Source organism: Furipterus horrens, unplaced genomic scaffold (genome assembly GCF_987537825.1).
Source record: "Furipterus horrens unplaced genomic scaffold, mFurHor1.1.pri manual_scaffold_7, whole genome shotgun sequence".
Lineage (NCBI taxonomy): Eukaryota > Metazoa > Chordata > Mammalia > Chiroptera > Furipteridae > Furipterus > Furipterus horrens.
Genome location: NW_028327177.1, coordinates 141090938 through 141117201, shown reverse-complemented (window position 1 = coordinate 141117201; position 26264 = coordinate 141090938). Strand labels below are relative to the sequence as shown.

At 47.6% G+C, this 26264-nt stretch overlaps 1 protein-coding gene across 1 annotated transcript in view; it reads right to left on the bottom strand.

The window, feature by feature from the left end:
* The window catches only part of DOCK3 (dedicator of cytokinesis 3), a 218468-nt gene that overhangs the window by 146005 nt on the left and 46199 nt on the right, over positions 1-26264 (bottom strand). Inside the window, exon 5 of the mRNA XM_090284832.1 lies at positions 17283-17379. Within this exon, the coding sequence (XP_090140958.1) occupies positions 17283-17379 (97 nt within the window). The remainder of the gene's footprint in view (positions 1-17282; positions 17380-26264) is intronic.

Below are 26264 nucleotides of genomic sequence, written 5' to 3'. Positions count from 1 at the left end.
CTCAATTAAAAAATAAGAATTAGAAGGGAGGAGGCCAAACTGTCCGTTTCAAAGAAAACCAAACAAGAGAATTCAGAGTTGACAGATGTAAGATTTTAAACATCAACACAGTACTGCTAATAAACTAAGACATCTAACGGAATACATGGCACCATTCTCAAAAGCAACGAAACCTATAAAGTATCGAGGAGGTCACCTAACAAATTATGCACAAGACTGTCTACGGGGGAAAAAACGTAAAACTCCATTAAATATTTTTAAAGGCAATGAGGCAAAAGGCACGAACAGACATTTCGCTGAAGAGGACACACATACGGCAAACAAGCGTGTCAAAAGACATGCAACTGTCTTAGCCACTAGGGCAACGGAAATTAAAACAGCGAGACACCGCTACACTTTCACCGGAACGGTGAAGAACAAGGCAGAGCGAGAGTAACCAGGCCACCGAGGGTGTGGAGCACCAGGAGCCCCGTACGCTGCTGGGGGGTGGGGGGTGTACAGTCACTCCAGAGCACGGTCTGCCAGTTCCTTATGAAACTACACACGCAATGACCACAGAACGCGGCCGCTACACTCTGGGGCACTCCGCCCAGAGAAACGGAAACCTACGTTCACGTAAAATCCTGTAAACAAACGTGCATAGAGGTTTTAGTCGTAATGGCCCCAAACTAGGAACAATCCGGATGGCTTAATCAAGTGAGGGGTGTGACACACTGTGGCGCATCCTTCCCACGGAATACAGCTCTTGACACACACGGTGACTTTGACAAATCTCCAGAGAATTATTCTCAGTGAAAAAAGCCAACCCCCCAAACTATTGCATTGAATAATATATATTATCCCATTTATATAACGTTCTTGAAATGACACCCTTTGGGGAATGGAGACCATAGTAATGGTGCCAGGGGTTAAGGACCAGGTGCAGGGGCTGGTTGTAGGAGGAGTGTGGGTGCATCACAGGAGGGCCACACGGGAGGTTCTGTGGTTCTGAAACTTGTTATATGAAGTCACATGCTGACTACCGCCCACCGTGGTCAAATTAAAAGTGGATAGAGCTACACACACACACACACACACACACGTCTAAGTAAAACTGAGAAATCTGAACAAGATTGGTGAATTGTACCAACGTCAAAATCCTGGCTGATATTGTAACATAGTTTTGGAAGATGTTACCATTGAGGGAAACTGGGTAAAGTTTACATTAAATCTCTCTGTATTGTTTCTTAAGACCGTTTGTGAATCTATAATTACCTCAAAACAAAAGTTTAGTTAAAATAAGGAAGACCATAAAATAAGTGCTCCTTGTTAGAATGACCTGACATTGTCAATAAATTAAATATCCTCCATGTCAGTTTCTAAATTCAGGGCTATTCCACTATAAGTCCCAGAAGATATTTTTTATAAAGGAACTTCGTAAACTCAAATATATGGATGAAATAAGGCCATGAGTAGATACATCAACTCTGGAAAAGAGGAGAAAGAAGACATGCCCTGCTAAACATTAAGATTTACTTTATCGTGTAGTAAGGCATCCCACAAAGGCATCTGGATAAACACTGAAACGTTGCAGACGAGAAGGAGTGCCCAGAAACCACCTGGGCGAGCAGCCGACATTACAAATCCAAGGAGAACGAACAGCTTGATTAGTAGGTGGTATGGGGGAAACCAGCTTATAATGTTGAGAAAAGTAAAACTGGAATCCCAGATTCCCATCTGGAGAGTGAATTCCAGATGGGAAAGACAGAAATATGAAAGGTAAAACTCTGGAGCTACTAAGCTGAAGAGGAGGAGGAGGCTCTCTGTGACTGGGAGAGAGGACAGGGTAAGACCTGTCAAACAAGACCTCACGCCACAGACCACAGGGAGCAGCTCGGGAGATCACGGTACCAGTTAGGGTTTCTGTCCAGTGAGTGAACCACAGAGGTGACGGACAGGCAGGTGACAGGCTCGGAGCAGAGAACAGATACACACACCAGCCAAGACTGGCAATAACAGGTACAAAAATCATAAGGAACTCCTACAAATCAACAAGAAAAAGACAAAACCCATTAGAAAAAGAGATGAAAGATGTGAATAACACAGGGGACATGATAAACATAAATGTGTAAAGCAACGGTCAGCAATACTTCTAACCAGAAAACAGCAAAAAGCAGGCAGGCCGGCAGGAAGCGGAGACCACTTTATCCCCACCAGAACTGAGGAAAGAACCACGACAGCAGTGCAGCCTGGCCCGCAATGTGGGGAAGGGGACCTGGTCGCGTTAAACAGGCGCACGCTCCGCAGCGCGGCGTCCGGGCCAGCGGCGTCCTAAGGAGACACTCGCAGGTGTTGGCGGCCGCACTGCCTAGAGCAGCAGGAGCTGAAGGCAACCAGGAGCAACGACAAGAAATAACAAGCTAGATGTACATACGATGACATTATATTGTTTAGGAAAATATAAAGTTCGGTAACATCTGCAAACCTTAAAAACACACACATAAAACCTCTGGGGAGAACAACACACCCAGGAACATACGTTAGGCAGACAGGGGCGGGGGCGGGAGGACAGGGCTGGGAATGAGGAGCACAGGGACAGGGGAGGAGCTGCAGTAAACCGACTGGGGGTAACGGCGCGCCGTGAGCCAGGGGGTACACGCAACTCACCCCTCACTTACGGTGCAAATCAAAATGTAACCGGCAAAGCCACGTGCCATGGCATCACGCTACAGGAGAGACGGTGAGGGCGCCTTACCCACGCTGCACACACAGTCAAACCGCCAGAGGCATGCACACCGATGGGGGAAACGCGTGTGTCACGTGGGCATTCAAAGGGAGGTCTGATGCTGGAATGCGTGTAACCTCACGAAGTCAGGGAATCTGATCCCGCCCTGCTGTATCCGTGCCTCTCCCTTCCTCCATAGATGGGGCCGCGTGAAATCGCCCCTGGCTCTGATTATTCGGAACAGCTGATTTCTCTGCGGTACCTGGCGTTCACCGCTTTCTGGCTCAGATCTGAAATTCTACTTTACTTCACAGCTGACTCCTAAAAAATCAGTTCTCTCCGGACGAGATCCTGGAACCTTGCTTACCAGGAGCAGGTGCCCCCCAAATAGAAGGGGCAAGGCCAGCCTCACAACACTCCCTGTTCCCCAGTATCTGTCTGGAGGGGCATTTGCTCCGCTCCTCTCTTCTCTGAAACACTCTTCCGGCTGACACGTTTTGCTTTAGGTCAATTCATACTAGTCCCCGGGAAGTCCGGGGCTGCGCCCTGCCTCTAACCTGACTGCTGCTGTGCCGTGGACGATCCGATAGTGCTTTTGGCAGTGACTCCCGCAGGGAAAACTCATTTCGTTATTACAAATATGTTGGGGATGATAACCTCATTCTTACCTTATTTTCTTGATTTTAAGGCCAGATCTAGCATTTAAATTAGCCCTGGCCTCTGAATTGCCTATTACTGAGATTCCCGAGAGTCCCCGACTTTCTTAAAGCCATGAATTCCTCCCCACCTGAAGGCTTTTCTCCTAATCCTCAGTAAACATCTCTTATGGGACTCCCGACTCTGATCAGCACTTGTTACGCTTATGACAGATTTTGTCATTTTTCAAGGGTCATGGGCAGAAAGCCAGAGCTCCCCTTCAGCTGAAAGTTTAACTACTTTGGGAACAAGAAGATGGTAAGATAAAATGACATCAAATGTCACAAAGTTGTCATTTTAACAACACTGCTATTAATTATGTGAGAAGCAAGACAAGTGATAATAATAAGCTCTGAATTGTAATTGTCAGTATTAGTCCTTATTTTAATAATAGAATCAATCTGCTTGCATCTTACAGGGAAAACATGCCATGTTATGTTACGATAATCCATAAAAAGTTTAATTCATCAGCAGTATCACTTTCAAATACAAAGGACAATAAACAAAAGTCAATTTGGGAATTATACCTAGGTAAAGTCATTTCAAGGTTCAAATTCAAGGAAATGGCATATGCAAAAAAAATAGCACTGGAAATGCTCTTAATTCTCGCTCTCCCTCTCTCTTTTTAAAGACTTTCCTTCCTGCATTAAGAGCTATTTTCAAAGGCTGGGAGAACAGTGACTAATACGCACGCCTGTTATCACTACACTCTGTAATTTAGTAAGAGAAACAAAGTTCAAAAGATCTAAGCTAAGCTATTCTTTTCCATGTTAAAAAGAACGTGATTACTCTGTAGCATTGTTATGGTCACTTTTCACATACCTAGACTAATTCCCATTCTTTATAAATATTCAGTCTTAAAAATGACTGACTTACATAGCTGGTACAATACTGTTGTTTCAAACAAATTCACCAGTGGTTAAGAACAGGAAGAATAATGAAAAGTCAGCGTTCTTTTACATGATAAAATAATGTCTTCATCCATTCAGGCTGCTATAACAAAATCCCACAGACAGAAATGCTTACGAACAACAGAAACGTATTTCTCAGTTCTGCAGGCTGGAGGTTCCGGATCAGCGCACCAGCCTGGCTGGGTTCTGGCGAAGGCCCTCTTTGGGGCAGCGGACTGCAGACTCCTTGCTGGGTTCCTACATGAAAAGGCCTCTTTTGTAAGAGCATTAACTGGATTCACGAGAGCTTCGTCCTCCTGGCCTCAGCACCTCCCAAAAACCCTACGTCCTGATACCATCACATTGGGCATTAGGTTTTCAACATATGAATTTTGGGAGGACATAAACATTCCGACACATCAGATAATGGTTTAGCTTAACACATGTATGACAGACGCTACTAAAATAAGCTGAAACAACTGGAAAACTCATTCCTAATCTGTAAATTATCTTCAAGAAAGAAAACCAGATTCTTTTACCAACAGGTTTATAAAGGGTGGAACAAGTCTCAGTTTTGCTCATCACTGCATTCTAGGGCATAACACAACATGGTTCCTTTAAGTACACAACGCACATCTGATGAATGAATTTAAAAAACGGGACAAAGAGCCCTGGCTAGTGTGGCTCACTGGGCTGGGTGTCATCCCGCAAAGAGAAAAGTCACTGGTTCAATTCCCGGTCGAGGCACATGCCTGGGTCATGGGCCAGGTCCAAGGTCGGGAACACGTGCGTGAGAGATTTCCAGTAAATGTGTCTCTCTCACATCAGTATTTCTCTCCCCCCTTTCTCCCTCCCTCACCCCTAAAAATAAATAAATAAAATCTTTAAAAAGAATAAGACAAAGGGGAAAAAAGGTTTATTAATGGCCTCTAGATATGATGCTACACAATAAATCTTTTCATAGGTTCTCTGAGAGGTGTTTTAATAAAATTCACCACAAAACATAGGTTCTATCGCTAGGCTACCAAGTTCACGAAAGTAGACAATTATCTCTATTTCATCTACTGTTGCATCTCTAGAACCTACAGCAAAGTATGAAACACGAAATGATAAATATTTCTGGAATAGAAGAACGAACAAAGAACTCCCAAGGTCTTCATATAGGAAGAAAGTTCTAGAGAAAAAGAACAGGGAAACAATTATCACGGAAGTCAAGATAATGGTCATTTCAACAGAGAGCAGAGCACAGGGGGCTTCTAAATTACTGCCAATGTTTATTTCTTTTTTATAAATTTATTTTTCAATTACAGTTGACACACAATGTATTGGTTACAGGTGCACAACATGTATATACCTTACGGGAGGCCGCCCAGCTCATGGCGCCACCTGGCGCCACGCACAGTACTGCTGACTACCCCCTGTGCGGACTTCACATCCCCGCGACTGTTTGCTACCTGCCCTTTGCACCCGCCCCACCCCACTCTCCCTCCCATCTGGCACCATCAGTTTGTTCCTCTCTGTAAGGTTGTTTCTATTTTGTTCACTTGGTTTTTCAGATTGCACATGTAGGTGAAATGATACGGTTTGTCTTTCCTTGTCTGACTGACTTCACTTAACATCGTACCCTCGAGGCCCACCCCTGCTGTCACCAATGGTAAGCCTTCATTCTCCTTGACGGCCAAGTAATGCTCCGTCGTACGCATGCACTGCTTCCTTCTATCCAGTAGGCGACTGATGGGCGCCGGGGCCGCTTCCAGAGCTCGGCTGGTGTAAGTAACGCTGCAGTGCGCATAGGGGCGCACACAGTCAGTGTGCTGGGTTTCATTAAAAACAGGGCAACAGCCCCAGCTCGGTGGCTGCTGGGTGGAGCGGCATCCCACGCACCAAAAGATTGCGGGTTTGATTCCCGGTCAGGGCACCTACCCAGGTTGCGGGTTCAAATGGTTGCGGGTTCAATCCCTGGTCGGGGCATGTGTGGGAGGCAACCAGCCAGCATTTCTCTCGTATCAATGTTCCCCGCCCGCCTCCCTCCCTCTCTAACATCAATGACCACACCCTTAGGGAAGGGCTTTAAAAAACGGGGCAATATCTTTTTTTAAAAGGAGTGGTGGGTTGTTGCTTACTTCACATTAATTACTTATTCCACATTTAACTCCTTCCCAAAACCTACTTGCCTTTATTCAGCTTATATTGGTTTCCAGAGGAGAGAGGGGCTGGGGCACTGGATGTAAAGGGTGAAGGGACTGAGACCCACAGCTTGGTAGTTACCAAACAGTCACGGGGACCTAAAGTACCACAGAGAAAATACAGTCAATAATAAGGTAATAACTAGGTACGGGGCCAGGGGGGCACTGGAAATATCGGGGGGGACACTTTATCAAGTATATGACTGCCTGGCCACTGTGCTATATACCTGAAACTAATACAACTTAATATTGAACGTAAACTATAATTGAAATTTTCTAATTAAAAAAACAGATATTGCCCTAAGGGATGCTACAGTCTCCGTGGCCGATAAGAAAGGCCAGTCGTCTTTCTGGCTGAAGGAAACAGAAAAACCCTGGGCAGCCAAGGCCCTGGTGAGAGGGGAGAGGGCCTGAGAAGGAGGGCCCGGAGTCAGGTCCGTCCTTACACTCAGGCCAAGCGTCCGGCAGACCCTGCGCAGCGCCTGCCGGTGGAAGCCGAAAGCAGCTCACACCCAAGGGCTGGAGAACTGCACCTGCCAGGCCCGACGGCGAGCAATTTCAATCTAGCCGAATTAATTGACCGCTAAAAGAAAAGCATCAACACTCTCCGGAGCAATATAAGAGACTCCAGGTTCTCAACAACACGACACGGTCAACTCCAGGGTACGATGCAAAGTTACGGGATCTGAACCTGATGAGCCAGGAAACTGCTACCCAGTCTCAAGGGACAGGCAATCAAGAGACGCCAAACCTGAGAGCAGCAAGATGCTGGGGTTATCAGATAAACGCTTTACAGGAGCTATTCTAACTCCGAATAAATGACGGAATAAGAAACCTCAGCAGAGGGATTACCAACTTAAACAACAAACAGCCAAGCAGCAAAAACGCAACATGAAGCTGGAATCTCCACGCCAGAAGCAACCGCCACCGCCACCCGCCAGAGCGGCTCCTAAGCCGAAGTGCCATGGATGCCCTGGAGGAGCTGCAGGGGACAAGTCTGAGCCCGAAGAAAAGACACCGTCATTACTCGTTGCAGGACCAATGACGGAAAAGGGGACTTCAGAGGAGGAAACCCTCCCACTAGCAAGGACCAACAGAAAAAGGAGCCTCGCGCCATCTGAGGACGAGCCCAGTGACAAGGAGCGTGCAGCCGCCACGGCTCCTGGGCCGGACCTTGGTCTAGTAGAGGCCAAAACAGGTCACTTCACTCTGATAACGGAGGGCTTTCGGACAAGGATGGACAACCGTAACCAGCTCCGACGCCCACACACGAAGACCGCTTCCCTCAAGACTAAAATTGACACGCGTCACAGATGTCTCTTTCGTGCGCGCACACTCTACGCAAGGGCCCCTCCGAAGGGTCCCTTCGGCGCCAGCGCCGTAACCAGCGTGACAGACCGCCCACCGCTGCTGCAGCCGCGTCTGTCCCCCCGCAGCCCCCTACAGGGGCTTCTGTGCAGCATGGGAGGGGCTGAGCAAACGGCCGTGACAAATGGATTAGCTCCCGAAACTAGTGCGGCTGCTTCCAACTTTATGATCCAAAGATATTTCAACAAAAACAGAAACAAAAAGGAAAGAAAGAAAAGAAACCTCAGCAGAAAAATGGATAATATAAAAGAGAACCATTTGGAAATTTCAGAACAGAAGACAGAAAATGAGAAATTTTTAAAATTCACTGAATTGACTTAATGGCAGAATAAAAAAAAACACACAGAGGAAAGAGTCGGTGTGTGTTAGTTCTTGAAATCTTCATTTCTCACTTTTAATAATTTTTCCAGAGTTTATTTCGGGAGAAGTAGCCGGTATCCCAAATGAGTCTCTAATCTCGACAGAACAGAAAATTGCTTGTAAAAAAAATGATGAAAGTAGGCGCCGGCATAGACCCCTCTCCCCGCTCCCCCCCTAATTTAAGGCCTAAGGCGGATGGACTAAAAGCACAGGACAGCTACTGCCGTTGCTGCTTCTCCGAGAGTCTGAAGGCGCAGCCATGGCCAGAGGGTGCCGGGAAAGCAGCCCCGCTGGAGGGACGGATCTGGTTGGTGGCCCTGGCACTCCCCTCCCTTAGCTCTGCCCCGTAATGCTGACCCGGACAGACAGGCAATGAAGCCGAGATTTCAGCCCTAACTCACACCAGGATGCAGTGTCAACAGAGCAGAGGATTTTTTTTAAGTGTGCAGATAAAGCACAGAACAAAAAGGAGGCACCTGATTAAAGGCGTATCAGATTTATTCATTCACACCAGATGGCTATTGTTGCATTGGCTGTTGTCATTTTTTTAAAGATTTTATTTATTTGTTTGTTTATTTAGAGAAAGGGGAAGGGAGGGAGAAAGAGGGAGAGAAATGTCCACGCACAGGAGAAACATGGAGTGGCCGCCTCCCGCTCACCACCAACCGGGGACCTGGCCCACGCCCAGGCCTGTGCCCCAACTGGGAATCGAACCGGCAACACTTTGGTTCACAAGCCAGCGTTCAATGCACTAAGCCACACCAGCCAGGGCAACAGGCGTATCACATTTAAAAGTATGAAAACGTCTGTCTCCTGGTTATGACGGAGTAGCTAGTAGCAGCCCGAGCTCCTGTAAGTACAGCTTAAAAAGGGGGGGCGGGGGGCTTGAAAAAGTACAAAGCACAGCTCTTTAAAGCTGAAGAGTTTTCAAGACAGGCAGGCCTCACAAAAGAAAACTCAGTGAGGGCAGCCCATCGTCCCGCCCCCCGCTTCCTCCCTCGGAGGGTTAATCGTTCCTGAGCTGGGAGGAAAGGCTAAGAGGGGGGACAGAGGACAGCGAGGGGCAGAGTGGCCGGGGAGGGAAAGCCGGGCTCCGTGATGCCCAGGCAGCGAGCACGGCAGGGCCACGATTCAGAGGACGGAAGCTTACTGGGGTGTGCTCAGTACCCCTTACGCTACTTATCTTCTCCACACATTCGCTGATTCTTAAAATCCTTCTTCCTCGGGGTTACAAAGCCCACCACAAAGCGAGCCAAAAGCGAGCACACGTCTCAGCAGAAGGCTGGAGACAAACACTGGACTCAGGGCTCGACACGGAGAGGAACCGCAGCCACCACCTGGTCCCTCGCCGAGATCACCAGGGGGCGTATCCTAGGCGTGCGCACGAGGCAGGGGCACGCGCACCTCGCCGAGCCTGACACATGCAACTAGGTTATGTTACCTGTATCAAATGCACATGTGTAACCGCCGCCCCAGGACAGCAGAAGAGAAACCACAGAAGCAACGTTTGAAAACGGAGAATTTCAAAGCCAGTGAAGGACAACCAGCTACAGATTCAAGGACTTCTAAGAACTCCAAACATGGCTGAAGACATTTAAAGGGACCATGGCAAAAAGGGAACCATGAAAATTCTATCGTCACTGTGTTTTACCTATCCAGATAGGACATATTCAATATTTCTAATTCCTATTTTTACACTGCAGTCAGCAAAACGCATACGCAATGAGCAGATGGCACACAGAAGAGACGGAGACAAGGCTGTTACATAACCGAGGTTTTCCACAGGATCCCCAAACTAGAATATTCTAATATTCTGCACTATTTTTGCCCCAGAATAACAAAATGCTCTTGCAATTCCAGCATGTCTTCTCCCACACTATCCTCTAGAGGCAGCACAAAAATCCTGCCAGCACACGGCCTATGTGTGTGTAACCGTGTGTGTGTGTGTGTGTGTGTACACATACATATTTTCTATTTTTTGAAAATACTGCAACGTAGAGCAAGACCGCAGGTCCTGGGCTGGGGCCCACAGAGCCAGCTGCCCGGCGTGTCCTCTGCATGGTGGCGGTGGGTGCAAGGGGCCCCCTTTCGGAGCCCTCTGTGCTGTCATCACAGGAGCCTCTCAGGAAGAGTGCCCTGCTAGCCCCCTTCCTTGATAATGTCTGGAGGACAGCTTTGCACCTTCTGTCAGGCGCGGTGCACTCTGAGGTCACCTCCTGGACGGTGGTTCTCCCGCAGGCAGTGACAGGGAAGCTAAGACCCAGTCCCCATCGGCCAGAGGCACCTCTGAGACCAGGTGGCAACGGGCTTCCTGCAAGACCGCAGCTGGAGAGGGCAATGTGTCTATTACAATTTCAGCGGCTTGCAGAAGAGATGGAAAAAAAATTTAAAGTAATAAAAAGGGGATAAATAATAGAAGAATCCTATTAATAAAGATCTTGATCTCAAAAGCATATTCATATCGAGTCCATCTCTACAAATCAGCCTGTAATTCTTTTATTGGTAATAAATATACCGCATGCATTTTCTTAGAAAACCCCTTATTTCAGTAATATTGCATGTGGATAACCAAGTTACCAGCTATTTATGAGGTTGAATATTGCATTGCCATTTTACAGGCCCAGAGTGGAATCAAACATTAGCGATTTTATGTAACTTAGCAGATTCCCAATGGCTGCTTCTCCCAGGAGCGCTGTCAGCAGAGGCGGCCGCTCACTCATCGAGTGCTTGCTGAGGACCCGCAGTAGGCCGCGCACCGTCTGAGACACCAGGTTACAGCACTCCAAAACCCACAATTAAAAAAAACTCCCTTCTCTCAATAAAAAAGAAATTAAAAAAGAAAACATCCCTTCTCTCATTAGCCTTATATCACAGTAGAGAGAGAAAATAATAAAAACGAAGTAAGTAGAATGCAGATAAATGCTAGAGAATAAAAAGCAGGACTGGGAAATAAGGAGTGTGAGAGGCAAGTCGATCAAGTCGATTTTGAAGGCGGGGCGGCCCGGAGGCCGTGGCCGAACTCCAGCGCGAGCACACGCGCAGGGTGAGACACGGTAGCCTGGGAAGGAAGCCGTCCCTCTGAAGTGAGGAAATGGGAGACTTCAAGTCAGATTAAGTCCGTCTTTACAAGGCACTGTTCTCAAATGAAATATGAAACGTTAAAAACGAATAGGCCTGAATGACCAATATGATATCTTAAAAATAAAAACACTGTGGAAAGTCTATTCCATTTAAATCAGCTATATCTTCCTACTAAGTCACAGTGAACACCGCTATTCTGTACTTCCATAGAAAATATCAACTCTGACCACTTCACTGAGCGATGATGCAGAAGGGGCGCCTCGCTATTTCACATACTGGGGTTATAGAAATGCACAAGACAATTTAAAAATCCCTTCTCTCATGAAGCTGACATACAAGACAGGGGAGGAAAAATGAACTAAATAAGTAGAACATACGGTATCTCAGAAATGATGAGTCACCTCTCAGGCTCTTACTGGCTCCAAAGTCCTGTTTTCATAAACACTTTTAAATATACTAGAATTACAAGTGCTAATGTACTTACGGATAGAGCAGCCTTAGCTGTTTTTGTTACCCATCCATTAACTGAGGTAGTTATTTATTGCTGCATAACAAAATACTGAACAACTTGGAGACTGGAAAACACAAACGGAACCTCACAGTTTCATGGATCAGAAACCTGGGAGCACCTTCGCTGAGCTCTCACGAGGGCGCAGGCAACACGCTGACCAGGACTCCAAGCATCTCAAGACCTGACCAAAGTGAAATATATGCTTCCAAACCCACTCACATGGGCCGCTCCAAAGTCCCTTGAAATATGGCAGCTAATGTCCCCTCATAGTGGGAGCAACAAAGGAGACAGAGACAGAGAGAGAGAAGAAGAGAGACAGACAGAGAGAACCCAAGATGGAAATCCCATCTTTAATACCTAATCTCAGAGCCCTGCCCAGGTAGCTCAGCAAGTCAGAGCGCCATCCCGATGCACCAAGGTCACGGGGTTGATCAGGCAGGGCACACACAGGAAGCAACCAATGATGCATCAGTAAGTGGGACAACAAATAGATGTATCTGTCTCTCTCTCTCTCAATAAAATTTGAAAATAAATAAAATCTAATCTCAGAAGTGAACTTCCATATCATTTCTCCTGCATTCTACTCATTAGAAGCAAGTCCTTAAGTCCAGTCTACAGTGAAGTGAGAAGAACCTTACAAGGGCGGGAATACCGGGGACCAAGGCAAGTACCACGGGGCAGCACCTTAGAGGCTGCCTGCCACCCCGCCTGTGCCAGCTTATTTACATGTTTAAATTTCTTGATCCTTAGGAAGGTGGTCTGTTTATACACAAAACACGTGAAATTTTGGTAATACCCTAGTGGCCAGTAGGGTCCATACCTAAAAAGCAGGTTAAGGAAGACCTGTCACACGTAAATCCTTAAAGTGGATGCATTTTTCATTGTCAGCGTTGGGGACTGTTCTGTTACGTGGTAAACCATACTCATACATTTACCTCTCGGTGTTTTAAAGTTTCACCAATACAGAAACATACAAGGAAACGTGGGACAGAGTGCTCTAGACCTCACTGCGAAATAGCCTGGCCTCCTCTGCTCTGCTCTATGGCCCTCTGCTCCCCTTCCCAACCGACCTACAGACTACAAGTATAATAATTTACTGCTCAGGATGGATAATCATTTTCTGCTGAAAGACAGACTAGCAACTCTTTAAAAAATGCGAGAAACCACTTAGATCTATTGAGGTTTTCTTCTCATCTTCTTTTGCCCTTACTATTTTTTAAAACTGAATCAACAGAAAAATTTAAAGCACAGAAAAGGGGAACGCTATGGAAAGACTCTGGCTATTTTTTGTTGGGATAAAATATTATGTTATTTTTCTAAACCCTATGCTTATATCTGAGGACCAAGCCCTTTCATTATATTTGATGAGTCATATCATACTGGATAGATTTAATGCTCTTGAGAATAAAAACAACACTCATTTTTTCTAATAACCACACACATTAATAGACCAGTATTTCTCCTGAAATACTAGGAGGCCGAAAAGGTCAAATACAGCTTAGAAACATTACCATACCAAGTGGAAGTGTCATTTGTCCAAGGTCATTACATGGGTCTGAGGAACTGCGGGGTTTTTGTCCCTGAGGCCAGTACTCGTCAACTGACTTCAGAAAAAGAACGTGATCAGACCCACGAAAAAAGAGGACCTTCTCTTCCCATCCCTACTAACAGCTACTGTGTATTTTCATGTCACAGACAACGAACATGTGTTAGGAAATGAATGAGGGTCTGCATCACATGGGGCACCGTCAGGAACTGGGTTATACAGAGATAAGAGGACAAGACAAGCTCTTATCTTAACGGGACTGACAGATGAGCAAGGGAACCAAGGAGTGCTAAATTATCGACAAAAATGTCCCTGAAGGCGGGCCACACAGCGGCGGTAACAGCCAGGGGCCTGCTTTGGGTGGCCTGCCTCTCAGATTAAGGGGCGTTTAAGGAGAGAGCAAGGGAGGAGGACTCAGAAGGTGAGGAGCCGGGGGGTGACCATGCCAACGGGAGAGTCGGCAACAGGAATGGTCCCCAGTCCCCGGCGGAAAGAGGTCAGCGCCCTGGCTACCGGGACAGCGGGAGAGACACAGACAGGCATCGTGACCAGGCCTGGCACTTACTCTAAACGCAGTGGGGACCCCTGAAGGGACACTCTCACCCCACATGCATTTTAAAGAGAGTGCAGTTCCCGTTGTGCAGAGGAAGGAACAAAGGGAAAAGGAAACAAAAACGCCACACACACTCCACCCCTTCTTTCTCCTCTTTATTTAGGTCAGTGTTTCACAGTTTTTCCCCCAAGACTCAAAACAGTAAAAAAGATGGAGAGAGGGAGAGAAATTGAGAGGCTTAAGATATATTCTGAAGACGAATAACGGGGCTTATGGGAAGATTATATATATACAAAATGAGGAAGGAAAAGAAATTACCAATTTAAGAAAAAAGACTGGAAGAAAAGGTTTCTTGGAGGGCAATGAGAGCTCTCTTTCTCTTTAACTTCATTGAATAAATAAATACGCCATAATTCTTCACCTTCTCCCTACGGAAGACTTTCTCGGCTGCTCCTGCCCTCTGCAGTTAGCGGCAGTGGTGCACACTCTTACCCTGATGGCTCAGCGACCCAGCGAAGGCACGCCTGTGCCAGAAAGTCCATTTTTTTTGTTGGTGACACATTACACACCCCTTCTCCCCCCACCTCTGCCCAACGCTGCTCAGTCCCCACCCCCCTCGCCCCTGGCCATCACCACACTGGTGTCTGTGTGTGTCCATGGGCTACTCATGTATGTCCTCTGGCTGATCCCTTCATCCTCTTCTATCCAGCCCCCCCTCCGCCCCCTTTCTGACAGCTGTCCGTCTGTCCCATGTGTCCCTGCCTCTGGGTCTACTTTGTTCATCAGTTTATTTTGTTCACTGGATCCCACATATGAGATCATCCTATAGTTGTCTTTTCCTGGCATAATGATCTCCAAGTCCATCCATGCCGTCACAGAGGGTAATGAGAGGCCCTTCTTTGTCACGGCCCTGTCATGTTCCATTGCGTAAACGGCCACAGCTTTTCCACCCACCCACCTACACGGATGGGCACGCGGGCTGCCTCTGGACGTTGGCCATCATAGATAATGCTGCTATGAACTTGGGGGTGTACATACTCGTTATCACTGGTGTTTCAGGACCCTGAGGGTACACTCCCAGAAGTGGAGTCAAGGGGTCACAGGGCAGCCCCACTCGGACCTTTCTGAGGAAACTGCACACTTTTCCACGGTGGCTGCAGCAGTTGGCATTCCCACCCTCAGTGAGGACCCCGGGGGTCCCTTTTCTCTTAAGACCTAAATTCCTTTCCACTCAAAAATCTTAAGCCATCTGTTTTGTGTGTAGAAGATGTTCAACTAAAGGAATCGACATGTCTGTGAAACTAAAAACCAAGATCACCCGGCCACCGAGCCGCATGCGGCCCACGGCCCACGAGAACGCGCACCGCCCGCACGCACGCGCGCACTGCCGGGCCCTCCCCGGCGCCTCTGGGCGGTCCCTGCCCCCGGAGCCGCAAGGGTCATCAGCCGACTTGCCTCAAAAACTATCTTTAGATAAAAAATTCTCTACTTCCTTGCTGCAGTCTTCTGTTTCCGTTTGTTTCAAGGGTTTTAGGAGTTGTTCATTGGAGCAATTTTACAAAAGCTTCCTTAAAATTCCTGCTGATGATTTCGATTCCTACGTCATTTCAGAGCTGGCATCTGTCCATTATGCTTCCTCGTTACATTTGAGGCTTTCCCGACTTTTCGCATGACGAGCCATGGGGCGCCGCACGCTGGCCGCTCTAAGTGTCATACTAGGACGCTCCGATCCCTGCCTAAATCTGCCGGTTCAGCAGGTGGTCCGCCTGTTTAGATTCAAAGGCAACTCCAGGCTCCCTTCTGGGGGCTCTGATTCAGATGTCAGCTTCGTTTACAAGGTCTCTCCGGGGCCCCTCCGGCTTTGCCCGTTGGTGCGCTCTCTGGACGGCAGGACTCCGACCGCACTTCATCCTCAGCATGGGCCTGGCTGGGGAGAAGCACTGCCCCCGTTCAGTGGGGCCAGGCTGGGAAACAGGCTCCTGCCCACAGGACGGAAGAGAGGGGGCCACTGCCTCCTTCACGGGGGGATGGGCGCCAGTGCAGATCCCCGCCCGCAGGCTCTACTGGGGAGGCGCCAGTGAAGATCAAGGGCTCCAACCCCGGGCTCCTTTGCAGCAGGACGCTTCTTCCTGACCAAGGTTTCGTTCCCGGAACTGTTTAAGGTCAGGGCAACACCCCGTTAATGCTGACCGGCTGTGAAAGCCAGCGTCCTACCCCCAGGACCTGCTGGGGAGCGGGGCCGCCTTGGAACTGTCAGGGTGCTCCCTACAGGCGCCCCCGGGGAGAGACATCGCTTCCCTTACGGGAAGGAGAGGGGGGAAGGAGAGGGCATACCTCAGAGCGCAGCCCCGAGGCTCCCCTGGAGCAGCAGATCTTAGCGCCGTGCGTGGGGGAAAGGGGGCGTGGGGGAAAGGGGGCATGGGAGAGGCAGAGCTCTGGCCGCAGACTCTCCCACTGCAACACCTGCTCGGGTCGGCGCGGGGCGCGCAGGGTTCACGGGGATGCTCTCCGAGGGAGCGGGCAGGACAGGCTAACAAGTGTCTGCCTCAGGGGGCCGTCCTAGGGCTAAGGAGGAAAGGCAGCCCTCGGTGCTGTCTTCAGTCTGCGCGCATTAGCCTTTCCAGGTGGTGGGCTCTCTAGAACCCAGGCCGGGACATATGGAAAGCAAGAAAGAGACCACCACCAGGGAACTAGCCCTTGGGTCCCAAGGTTGGCAGTCAGTCCACCTTCTCTTCCCCAACTTTCGGGGTTTTCTGGTGGGTGATTTAGAGGTTTTGTTCAGGATTTTGTTGTGATTAGTAGAAGTAAAATGTAAGGAACTTACTACATCTTGCTCAGAACTCAGGCCCTGTCACTTACTTTCGGTCTAGATTTTGTGTGCCCTGCCAGTCCCTAAGTGTCCAGGGGACATAGACTGTGTTTTTACTCATCTTCTTAACTGCGGGCCTAGCAGAAAGTGTCATATATGATGTGTTTTACTTCCAGTAGCTGTAAGAAACTGGCGATACAACTTCTGGGCCTTTACCCACCATTAGGGTCACAATGGACCTCTGAAGTGTGTTCATTTATTCAGTAAACACCTGTTTTGGGAAAGCTTCTGGGGGCGCAGCATGCATAAGGCAGCTAACAGCCCGGGCGCTACGGCCTACCCGTCTCACCGACTGGGGTGGGGTGAGGTGGGGAGACCACAGCCATCTGGATACTGTGTTCTCGTCACAATGACCAAAACGCAGCCCGCGGTACTTAGTTAGTGTTAAGAATATACATTTGAAAACCTGGGAACACTCAGAAGCCTACACATTTTGCTACTGACATGGGCAGGGTGATTTTTTTCAGTTGGTGCAACGGGACTTTCATGATGTGACAAACTAGTTATCAAATACTCACCACATAGAGCTGTTTCCACAGACCGGCCCACTCCTGGAGAGTCGCCGTGACCTCTGTCACGATGGAGTCTTCAAGCGGGACGACAGTTTCATACTGCCTGCAATCGCAACAAACAGCCGGTTACCTCTGATAATTACCAGAGTGCTGTCCACTGCCCTCCCCAACGTGTGTCCCGCCAAGGTTAAAGCCGAGCAAGCAGAAAGAGAGACGCGCCTGACTCCCGGAGGTACTCCGCAGCAATACGCTGCAACAATGTAACAAAACCCAATTCATGAAGAAACACTTGGGTTTTGCTACATCTGTATCTATCTCCTCAATTCTACTTTTAGAAATACATATTGCCTTTAAGACAGACTTGATAAAAATACCATTTTAAGCTTCTTGTTTTTCAAGGAAAGAAAATAGCAATGCCCAAGTCTTGCTTATATTGATTTTAATTATTTATTTGTTTATTTTTAGAGAGAGGGGAAAGGAGAAAGAGAAGGAGAGAAATATCACTGTGTGGCTGCCTCTCACACACCCCCAACTGGGGACCTGACGTGCAACCTAGTCATGTGCCCTGACTGGGAACTGAACCAGCGACACTTGGCTCGCAGTATATTGATTTTTTAATTATCTATGTGTCCTTTAACATTTATCAGTATTGCAAAATAGCTCGTGTTCTTGTTATAAAATATGGCAATGGGGGGGCACTGGGTTCTGAGTGGTTTTATGAGCTCTCCCTTATCCTGGTGCTGTATTTTCTTAGAAACCAGTGATAGTGGAGGGATTCTAGGTCTGGTGGAGGAATTCTGACTCTGGAAACAGAAATGTCCTGGGTTCCTCTCATCCCACCTTGTAAGACGATGGTGCCAGTCCCTGTGCTAACTGCTAAAGGTTGATCAGTGACCAACACGGGCAGGGTCGCTATCTTCAGAGAACTCTTGGGCTGGACAGGGAACCAGACACATAACAAAACAAACAGGTATGAACGGTGAAACAAAGAAGAAAATTAAGGTGTACAGTCGGAGATTTTGGACAGGAGACATGATTTAACAAGAGAGGCTCTGTGAAGTCCCCTTGAAGAAGTGGCAAAGACAGAAAGGACGCAAAGTGGCCATGAGAGAAAAGGCGTGCAGGGAGGGAGGGGACCCGGTCCGGTGTCTGCAGGGGAGAGAGCACAAAGGAAGCCACTATGGCAGGAAACAATGTCACACATCGAAACACTTAAAGAAGGCTGGTGCGCCGAGGCCAGCTCTCCCAGGGCTTTTTTTAAATGACACTAAAGATTCCAGACCTCAGTGCGTTTTGAAAAAGAGAAGCTACTGAAAGGTTGTTCAAATAGGGGCGTGGCTTGATGATGTTTTTGGTAACGTCTATGCCAATTTTGAGGGGAAAAAACATTTTCTGAGACTAAAGATTCCACACGCTGATATGCTGAGGGGATTAGATCCCATATTCTGATTTACTGGCCAAAAAGAACATTATCCACTTGGAAAAAGCAAAGGAAAGTATATTTCACAACATTAGCATTAAGTATCATTTCTTTACACAAAAAAATAGCTGACAATCACCACTCTGTTCAAAGATGACCCAATGCATTAATATGAAGCATCAATGAACTTGTTAGTTGATTATGTTTTATGGCTTTATTGTTTAATTTTGTGTGATTTATTCCAGCAGACAAAAAGAATCATCTTGGGATGATGCCAGAGAACTATCCATATTCATCTAACTTATAAGCTTATTAAAATAAAAGCTTTCATCAAGGGCTTGCACAGAGTGAAATATGAATCCATATTTTCCTTGTGTCACTACCATCCAAGGTACTGATTCTCAGGCTCTACCGATTATTTCAAGTATTATAACAGTTTTTAAATAAATGGTTTATTTTTGTTTTTAAAAACAAGTCATACTGAATTCCCTCTCCGATAAAGAGTAAGCCAGTCATAAATGACAGCTCTGAAAAGGAAGTCTTAATGACTTACTGATACAAAAGTGAATTGAATGAGAAGACCGCCTTTACTTCAAGCTACCGGATGCCTGGATATGAATAAAAATTTCAAAGGTTATTTCTGTGTGGTACGTCTTAAGTGCTACAGAGATAATCAGGAGATTGACAAAAACAATCACGGAGACAACAACCGTTTGGCAATTAAAAAATTTTATTACTGTTTATGCTATTACAGTGGTCCCAACGGACCCCCTTTGCCCCGCCCCACCCCCACCCCCGCTCCCCACTTCCATATCGTCCCCCACACCGTTGTCCGTGTCCACGGGTCCTTCATATTGTCCTTGACGGATCCCTTCCGCTGCTTCAGACGGCCCCGGCCTCCCGCCCCCCCTCTGACCGCCGTCAGTCTGCTCCGTGAGTCTGTGCCTCTGGGCCCGTTCTGCTCCCTGGCTTCTCTCGTGCATTAGATCCCTCCTGTCAGTGAGGTCACGTGGCGTTTGTCTTTCACCCACGGGCTCCTTTCGCTGAGCACACCGGTCTCCGGTTCCAAAGAAAACCTGAGCCTGAGGCTCAGACAGGTGCCCTGTGACGCGGACTATGCGTGCTACGGCTGTGCCGAAGGAGAAGGCTCGCTCCTGTGGGTCAGATAAAGCCTCACGAAGAACACGAGGTTCCTAAAGGCAGGTCGGGCTGTAAGGCAGGAGGCCAGGAGAGGGCCCGGCGGCTGTCATACGCTAGGAAAGGGGGTGCAGAGAAAGTAACGAGCAAAGCGTGTTAAAGAAGACTTGTGCTGGGGACACACGGGACGCGTCTGAGAAGACAGAACGGCGCTGTCAGCGCAAGGCTGAGAGACTGAAACCAGACGCTACGAAAATAAAAATAAACACGGGAGCTGTGTTTCCGTAAGATTAATGCAGAAACAATACACAGAATAAACTGGAATCAAGTTTCTGGGAACTTTCATCTATTAGGTTTCCAGCTATATACTTTAATGACTGAGATGTATGGGAACTCACATTGTTTCTGTTTTAAAGTTCCAAGATTCTGGACTTACCTCAATTTAAAATAACACAAGTCTAAACTAAAACTGACTTACTTCTCTTAGGTTATAATATACACTCAATATCTTGAAATTTTTTAAATTATATTTTATGTTATTACAGTTGTCCTGATTTTATCCCTTTTGCCCCCTCCACCCAGCACCCCCACTCCCTCAGGCAATCCCCCCACCATTGCTCATGTCCATGGGTCATGTGTAGAAGTTCTCTGGTTGCTCCATTCCCTGTGCTGTCCTTAACGTCCCCGTGGCTACTCTGTGACTGCCTGCTTGTGCTTCTCAGTCCCCTCACCTCTTCGCCCATCCCCCACCCCCACCCCCCAGCTGGCAGCCATCAAAACGCTCTCTGCATCCGTGATTCTGGCTCTGTTCTTGTTTGTTGCTTAGTTTGACTTTTAGATTCAATTGTTGATAGATTTGTTGTATTTACTGTTGTTTTACTGTTCAGTTTTGATTTTTTTCTTAAGTCTGTTTAACATTTCATAGACTAATGGTTTGGTGATGACGAACTCCTTTTGTTTTTTCTTGACTGGAAAGCTCTTTATCTGCCCTTTGACTCTAAATGATAGCTTTGCTGGGTAGAGCAGTCCTGGCTGTAGGTCCTTGCTTTTCATGACTGAATATTTCTTGCCAGTCCCTTCTTGCCTGCAAAGTTTCTTCTGAGAAATCAGCTGACAGTCTTACGGGAACTCCATTGTAGGTAACTAACTGCTTTTCTCTTGTTGCTTTTAAGATCTTCTCTTTATCTCTGACCTTTGGAATTTGAATTATGATGTGTCTTGGAGTGGGCCTCTTTGCATCCATCATGTTTGGGACTCTCTGTGCTTCCTGGACTTGCATGTCTATTTCCTTCACCAAATTAGGGAAGTTTTCTTTCATTATTTTTTCAAATAGATTTCCTATTTCTTGCTCTTTCTCTTCTCCTTCTGGTACCGCTATGATGTGAATGATGGACTTTCTGAAGTTGTCCCAGAAGCTGCTTATATTGTCCTCATTGTCTTAGATTCTTTTTTCTTCTTGTTATTCTGATTGGTTTTTTTTGCTTCCTTATGTTCCAAATAATTGATTTGATTCTCGGCTTCATCCACTGTACTGTTGTTTCCCTGTAAATTGTTCTTTATTTCAATCAGTGTATCCTCTGTTTCTGACTGGATCTTTTTCATGCTGTTGAGGTCCTCACTAAGTTCCTTGAGTGTCCTTATAACCAGTGTTTTGAACTCTGCATCTGACGGACTGCTTATCTCCACTTTGTTTAGCTCTTTTTCTGGAGTTTTGATCTGTTCTTTCATTTGGGCCATGTTCTCCTCATTTTGACAGCCTCTCTGTGTTTGTTTCTATATATTAGGTAGAGCTGCTGTGACTCTGTGTCTTTGTCATGTGGCCTCATGTAGTAGGTGTCCTGTAGGGTCCAGTGACACAGCCTCCCCCCTCACTCAAACTGTGTATTCAAGGTGCGCCCTTCATGTGGGCTGAGTACACCCTCCTCTTGTAGCTGAGCCTTGGTTGCTGCTGGCAGATCAATGGGAGGGACTTACCCAGGCCAGTCAGCTGCAAGGACTGGCTGTGACCACTGACCACCCTCTGCCCTCCGTGGAGGACCAGCTGAGCAGGGACAGGGCGCTGGTGCTCTGATGTGGTCTGTAGCTGTCCACTGGGTGCTCTGGCCCTGGGGTTTCCCAGGTGGTGCAGGCCAAGGTCAGCCCCCACCTGTGTTCTGCCCAGGGCTCTCCTGCCTGAGCTATAAAGCAACCTGAAGTGGCTGCTACCTGTGCTGGGCTTGGAGATTCCCAGGTGAAGCCAAGCTGTGAATCTAGGCTGGCTGCTGCTAGTGCCGGGCCTGGGGCTGAGGCCGGCTGTTGCTTATCTGAGAGGGTTTAGGAAGTTGTGAAGCAGGAGCCAAGTTCAGCCACTCTTATGGAGAAGCAGCTTGGGTGGGCCTGTAAGTTGGGTGGGGCGGAGTCTCTGGGGATCTCCAGGGTGGGTCAGAGTGTTACCAGGTTGATGCAGCCTCAGATATGGCACCCTCTTCAGTTTCTTCCTATACACCAGTGGTGCCTTTCAAGCTGCTACCCGGTGCTGGAGCTCAGAGGCAGTGAGCCTGTCTGTGCAGGTGGGTCCGTGGGTGGGTTCTTCAAGAGAAACTGCTTGGGGCTCCAGCAGATTCTTCCACTGACTCAATCCGCATAGGTATTTGCAGTCAGAAGTTGTAGAAACTTATCTTCCCGGCACTGGAACCCTGGGGCTGGGGGTCCTGGTGTGGCGCTGGGACTCCTCGCTCCCGAGACATCCGTCCCAGTTTTTTATCCGCCCTGCATGGGTGTGGGACCAGCCGGTCCCGTCTGTGCCCCTCCTACCAGCCTGAAAACAACAGTTTTTTTAATTCTGTAGTTGTCAAGACCTCCATTCAACATGATTTCTGACAGTTCTGAGTAATGGTTATTGTATATTTTATTTGTAACTTTGATGCGGTTGTGGGAGGAGGCGGGCCGTGTCGGCCTGGGCTGCCATCCTGACTGGAAGTCGAAAATCCTTAAAGTGCTGATACAGCGTTATTTACAACACTCTGTTTCCTGGGCCAAGAATGTAGTCAGAACACTAGGAAAAACCATCTAATAAGATGGATCAGGAAGGAGAGTTCTAAAGGAATCCTGAGTTAGTGTAGAACAGAGAGCTGCCGAGGAGTGAGGTTTGGCAGAGGGCAGACAGGGTCCTTTCCTTCAGTGGACACGGCCCAGGATCGTGGCTGACAGCACAGGTGGGAGGATAAAATACTCGGCCTTCCAAGTCCTGCCTTCCCGCTTCCTGGCCGTGCTGCTTTGGCAAAGGCACTTGAACTCCCAAAGTCTTGATTGTTTCATCTCAAATAATCATATAATCCCATCTACCAATCTGGGATCTCAGAGTGTAACATGATGGGGGTCAAGGCTCAAATGCCATGCCTCGTATATAGAATACTTAATAAATCATAGTTATTGTTGACTCTTTCTTAATATTTTAATTCTCATTACTTACAAATTACCAAAGCACCTCTAAAATAAAACAATAGCAAAATGTGTTAAACTGTATACTGTACTTTAAAAATATATTTCACAAACACTCCTTATCCAAATAGCTCTGTAAGTTCATGCTTTGGCAAATTTCCTCACCTCCCAATGTACTGCAGAGAAAATGCAAAACAGAAATCCTAATACATTTTGGAACTCCAAGATAAAATGAACATCTTCATAGAGCATCAACAGTTCATGGAAAAAAAACCCAGAGGAGTGACCCAGAGTGAAATCACAGGTCTTCCAGACTCTGCAGTCAAAAGCTAGTAGTGACAACGAGTAACTTAGATATAGAGGGAGAACAGGCACAAAAAGTACTCAAAACAAGAAGAGGACCGAGGCCAGGTGCATTGCTTGGAGCTCCCCGAAAGACGGCCAGTGGGAAGGCAGAGCGTGCCCCCGAGCCGCCCTTGAACTACGGCATGTAGCAAGCTGTAGGGCTAAAGGGCTTGGGCCTAACACGTCCCCAAGGTCAAGAGCTGCCACAGGCACAGTGCCGCTGTGGGGAAGACCTCAAGCGCTTCTTGTAAAATCTGGCTCTGCAGTCGGGCACTGGGAGCAGGTAGGGGTTGCTGCGCAAGCGCCAGACACAGGTACCCAGAGGGAGGGGGGGGGGGGGGGACAAAACCTCCCCCTTCTAAAAACCAAAATTCGAAAATGCACAAAGAACCTAATGTTCAAAAGCCAAAAAATGATACAAAAAATTCTTATCAGGATTTTATAAAAGTCTGATAAAGGTTTTTAAATGTTCACAGTGCTTACAGAAATGAATCATTTTTATTTAAAAAAGAAAAGAATACAAAAGCAAACAGAAATAAAACAAGAGCCAACTGATGTGCAAACGGGCCAACCAGGAACTTTGCAAATGAAAAAATTATCAACACAATGTTGCTCTTCAGCTGAATGGAACAATGACACATGATATAGCCATACACGAGAATATTATTCAACCTTTAAAAGGAATGAAATTTTGATAACACACTACAACAGGGATGAGCTATGAAAACACTATGCTAATAAGTAAAATAAGCCAGACCCAAAAGGCCAAATACTGCGTGATTCCATTTAGATGAGGCATCCAGAATAGGAAAATTCATAGACAGAAAATAGAACAGACGTTCCCAGGGGGTGAGGGGGTGGTGGTGGTGGTGGTGAGTTATTGTGTAAAGAGCACCGAGTCTGGCCTGGGACGGTTGGGGTTTTGTAGCTGAGCGCTGGCCCAGACTGCACAGCATCGTCACTGTACTCAAGGCCGCTGGGCTGACACTCAAAACGGCGAAAATGCTCAATTTCATGTTATGCATATTACATTACAATTTTGTTTAATGACAAGATATTAGCAATGGGAAAAAACCCTCAACAGAAAGGATACATGCGGGACAGAATTTAAGAGAAAGCCTCCTGCAAGATAATACTGAGGCGATCAGTGGAGAATGTGGATGAAAGAGAAGAGAGACCCTAAGTATGTAGGGCCATGTCAGGGGCAGAGGGGCAGGGGAGAGAAACCCGGAGTTAGGGAGCTGGAGGGGTTCAGCAGCAGAAGATGGTAGTTCCAGAGCAGTCACAGAGACGTAGATCACAGAACAGAGAACAGGGGACCCCCCAAAACGGAATTTATTTATAAAAATTGCGTGTTTATTTTTACACGTTTAAACTTCAGTCACCTTCCAAGTCCGCTCCATCTGATGCAGTACTCCTACCGGGCCATTTTCCCACGGCTCAGAAAAGGTTTTGAACCTGTCAATTTTGATGCCTTCTAGTGCTTCTGCCGTTTTTTGTTTCACCTCTTCCACGTCAGCAAAACACTCACTCTGAGGACTCTTTCCATCCAGGGACACAAAAATACACAGTCACTCAGGGTGAGAGCGGGTGAATAGGGAGGGCGGAGCACAGGGGTCATGCGGTGTTTTTTTTGGTCAAAAGCTGCTGAACGCTCAGGGTGGTGTGGGCAGGTGCGCTCACAGATCACCCACAGGAAATGGGTGCACACACTGAAAGAGTCTTCCAAAAAAATTCACTGAAGCCGAACGCAGCCTCTCACAACAATGCCAACTGGTGCACGGATCCGGATGGGCTCCTAGAACACTCGCCCAGCAGGGGAAGGCTGGACTACGAAAGGCCCGCCCTCCAGGAGATAATTCTGGTTTGGGGGGCTCCCCTCACATAGTCAATATCGTGATAACCGTGCACGGGGCCAGGTGGGGATCTGAGGCAGCAGGGGGGCCACTCTATAAAGTACGTGATTTTCTACCCACCTTGCTGTACGTCCAAATGTAAACTGTAATTGAAAAATTCTTTAAAACTTTTTTAATTAAAAAAAAAAAAAAAAAGAACTCGGACTTACTCCTGACAGGAACCCCAGAGAAGAGAACCACAGTGTTAGGGGACACTGGGACTTCCTGCTCCTTAGCTGTCCTGCATTGTAACCCCCTCGGAGTTCGGAGAAAAACCCCAGATGTGGGAGCAGAGTGCCTTCCACCGCAGAAGTAAAAAAGGATGGGCATGAATTCCTCGGTCTCCCCAAGACGACAGCACTGACCCATGACCCGAGCTCCACTTACCCTGATTTAGAAAAGGAAACCATGACCCGGAGGAGGAGAGAAAAGGAAGGAAACAAGTTGTCAGCACTTGGTCAGTTTCCAGAGGCAGCGGAGCGTCCAGTTTTGAGTGGGGGAGGGGAGGGGAGCAGCTAGGATTAAATCAGGTCGTCGTGGGGGGCCTCACAGAGGAGACGTGAGGAAAGAGCCGAGGAAGTACAGGGTGGGCCTGGCACAGCGTCCCGCGCACAGGAAACAGCGGGAGTAAAAGCCCTCGGGCAGCAGCACACGGACGCCCCACACATGCGAGGTGACCAGCGTTACTGAAGCAGACGGAGAACGTGGGGGGGGGGGGACACTGCAGGGGTGACGGGAAGCCACACCGTAACACCCGGGGAGAACCGTGGT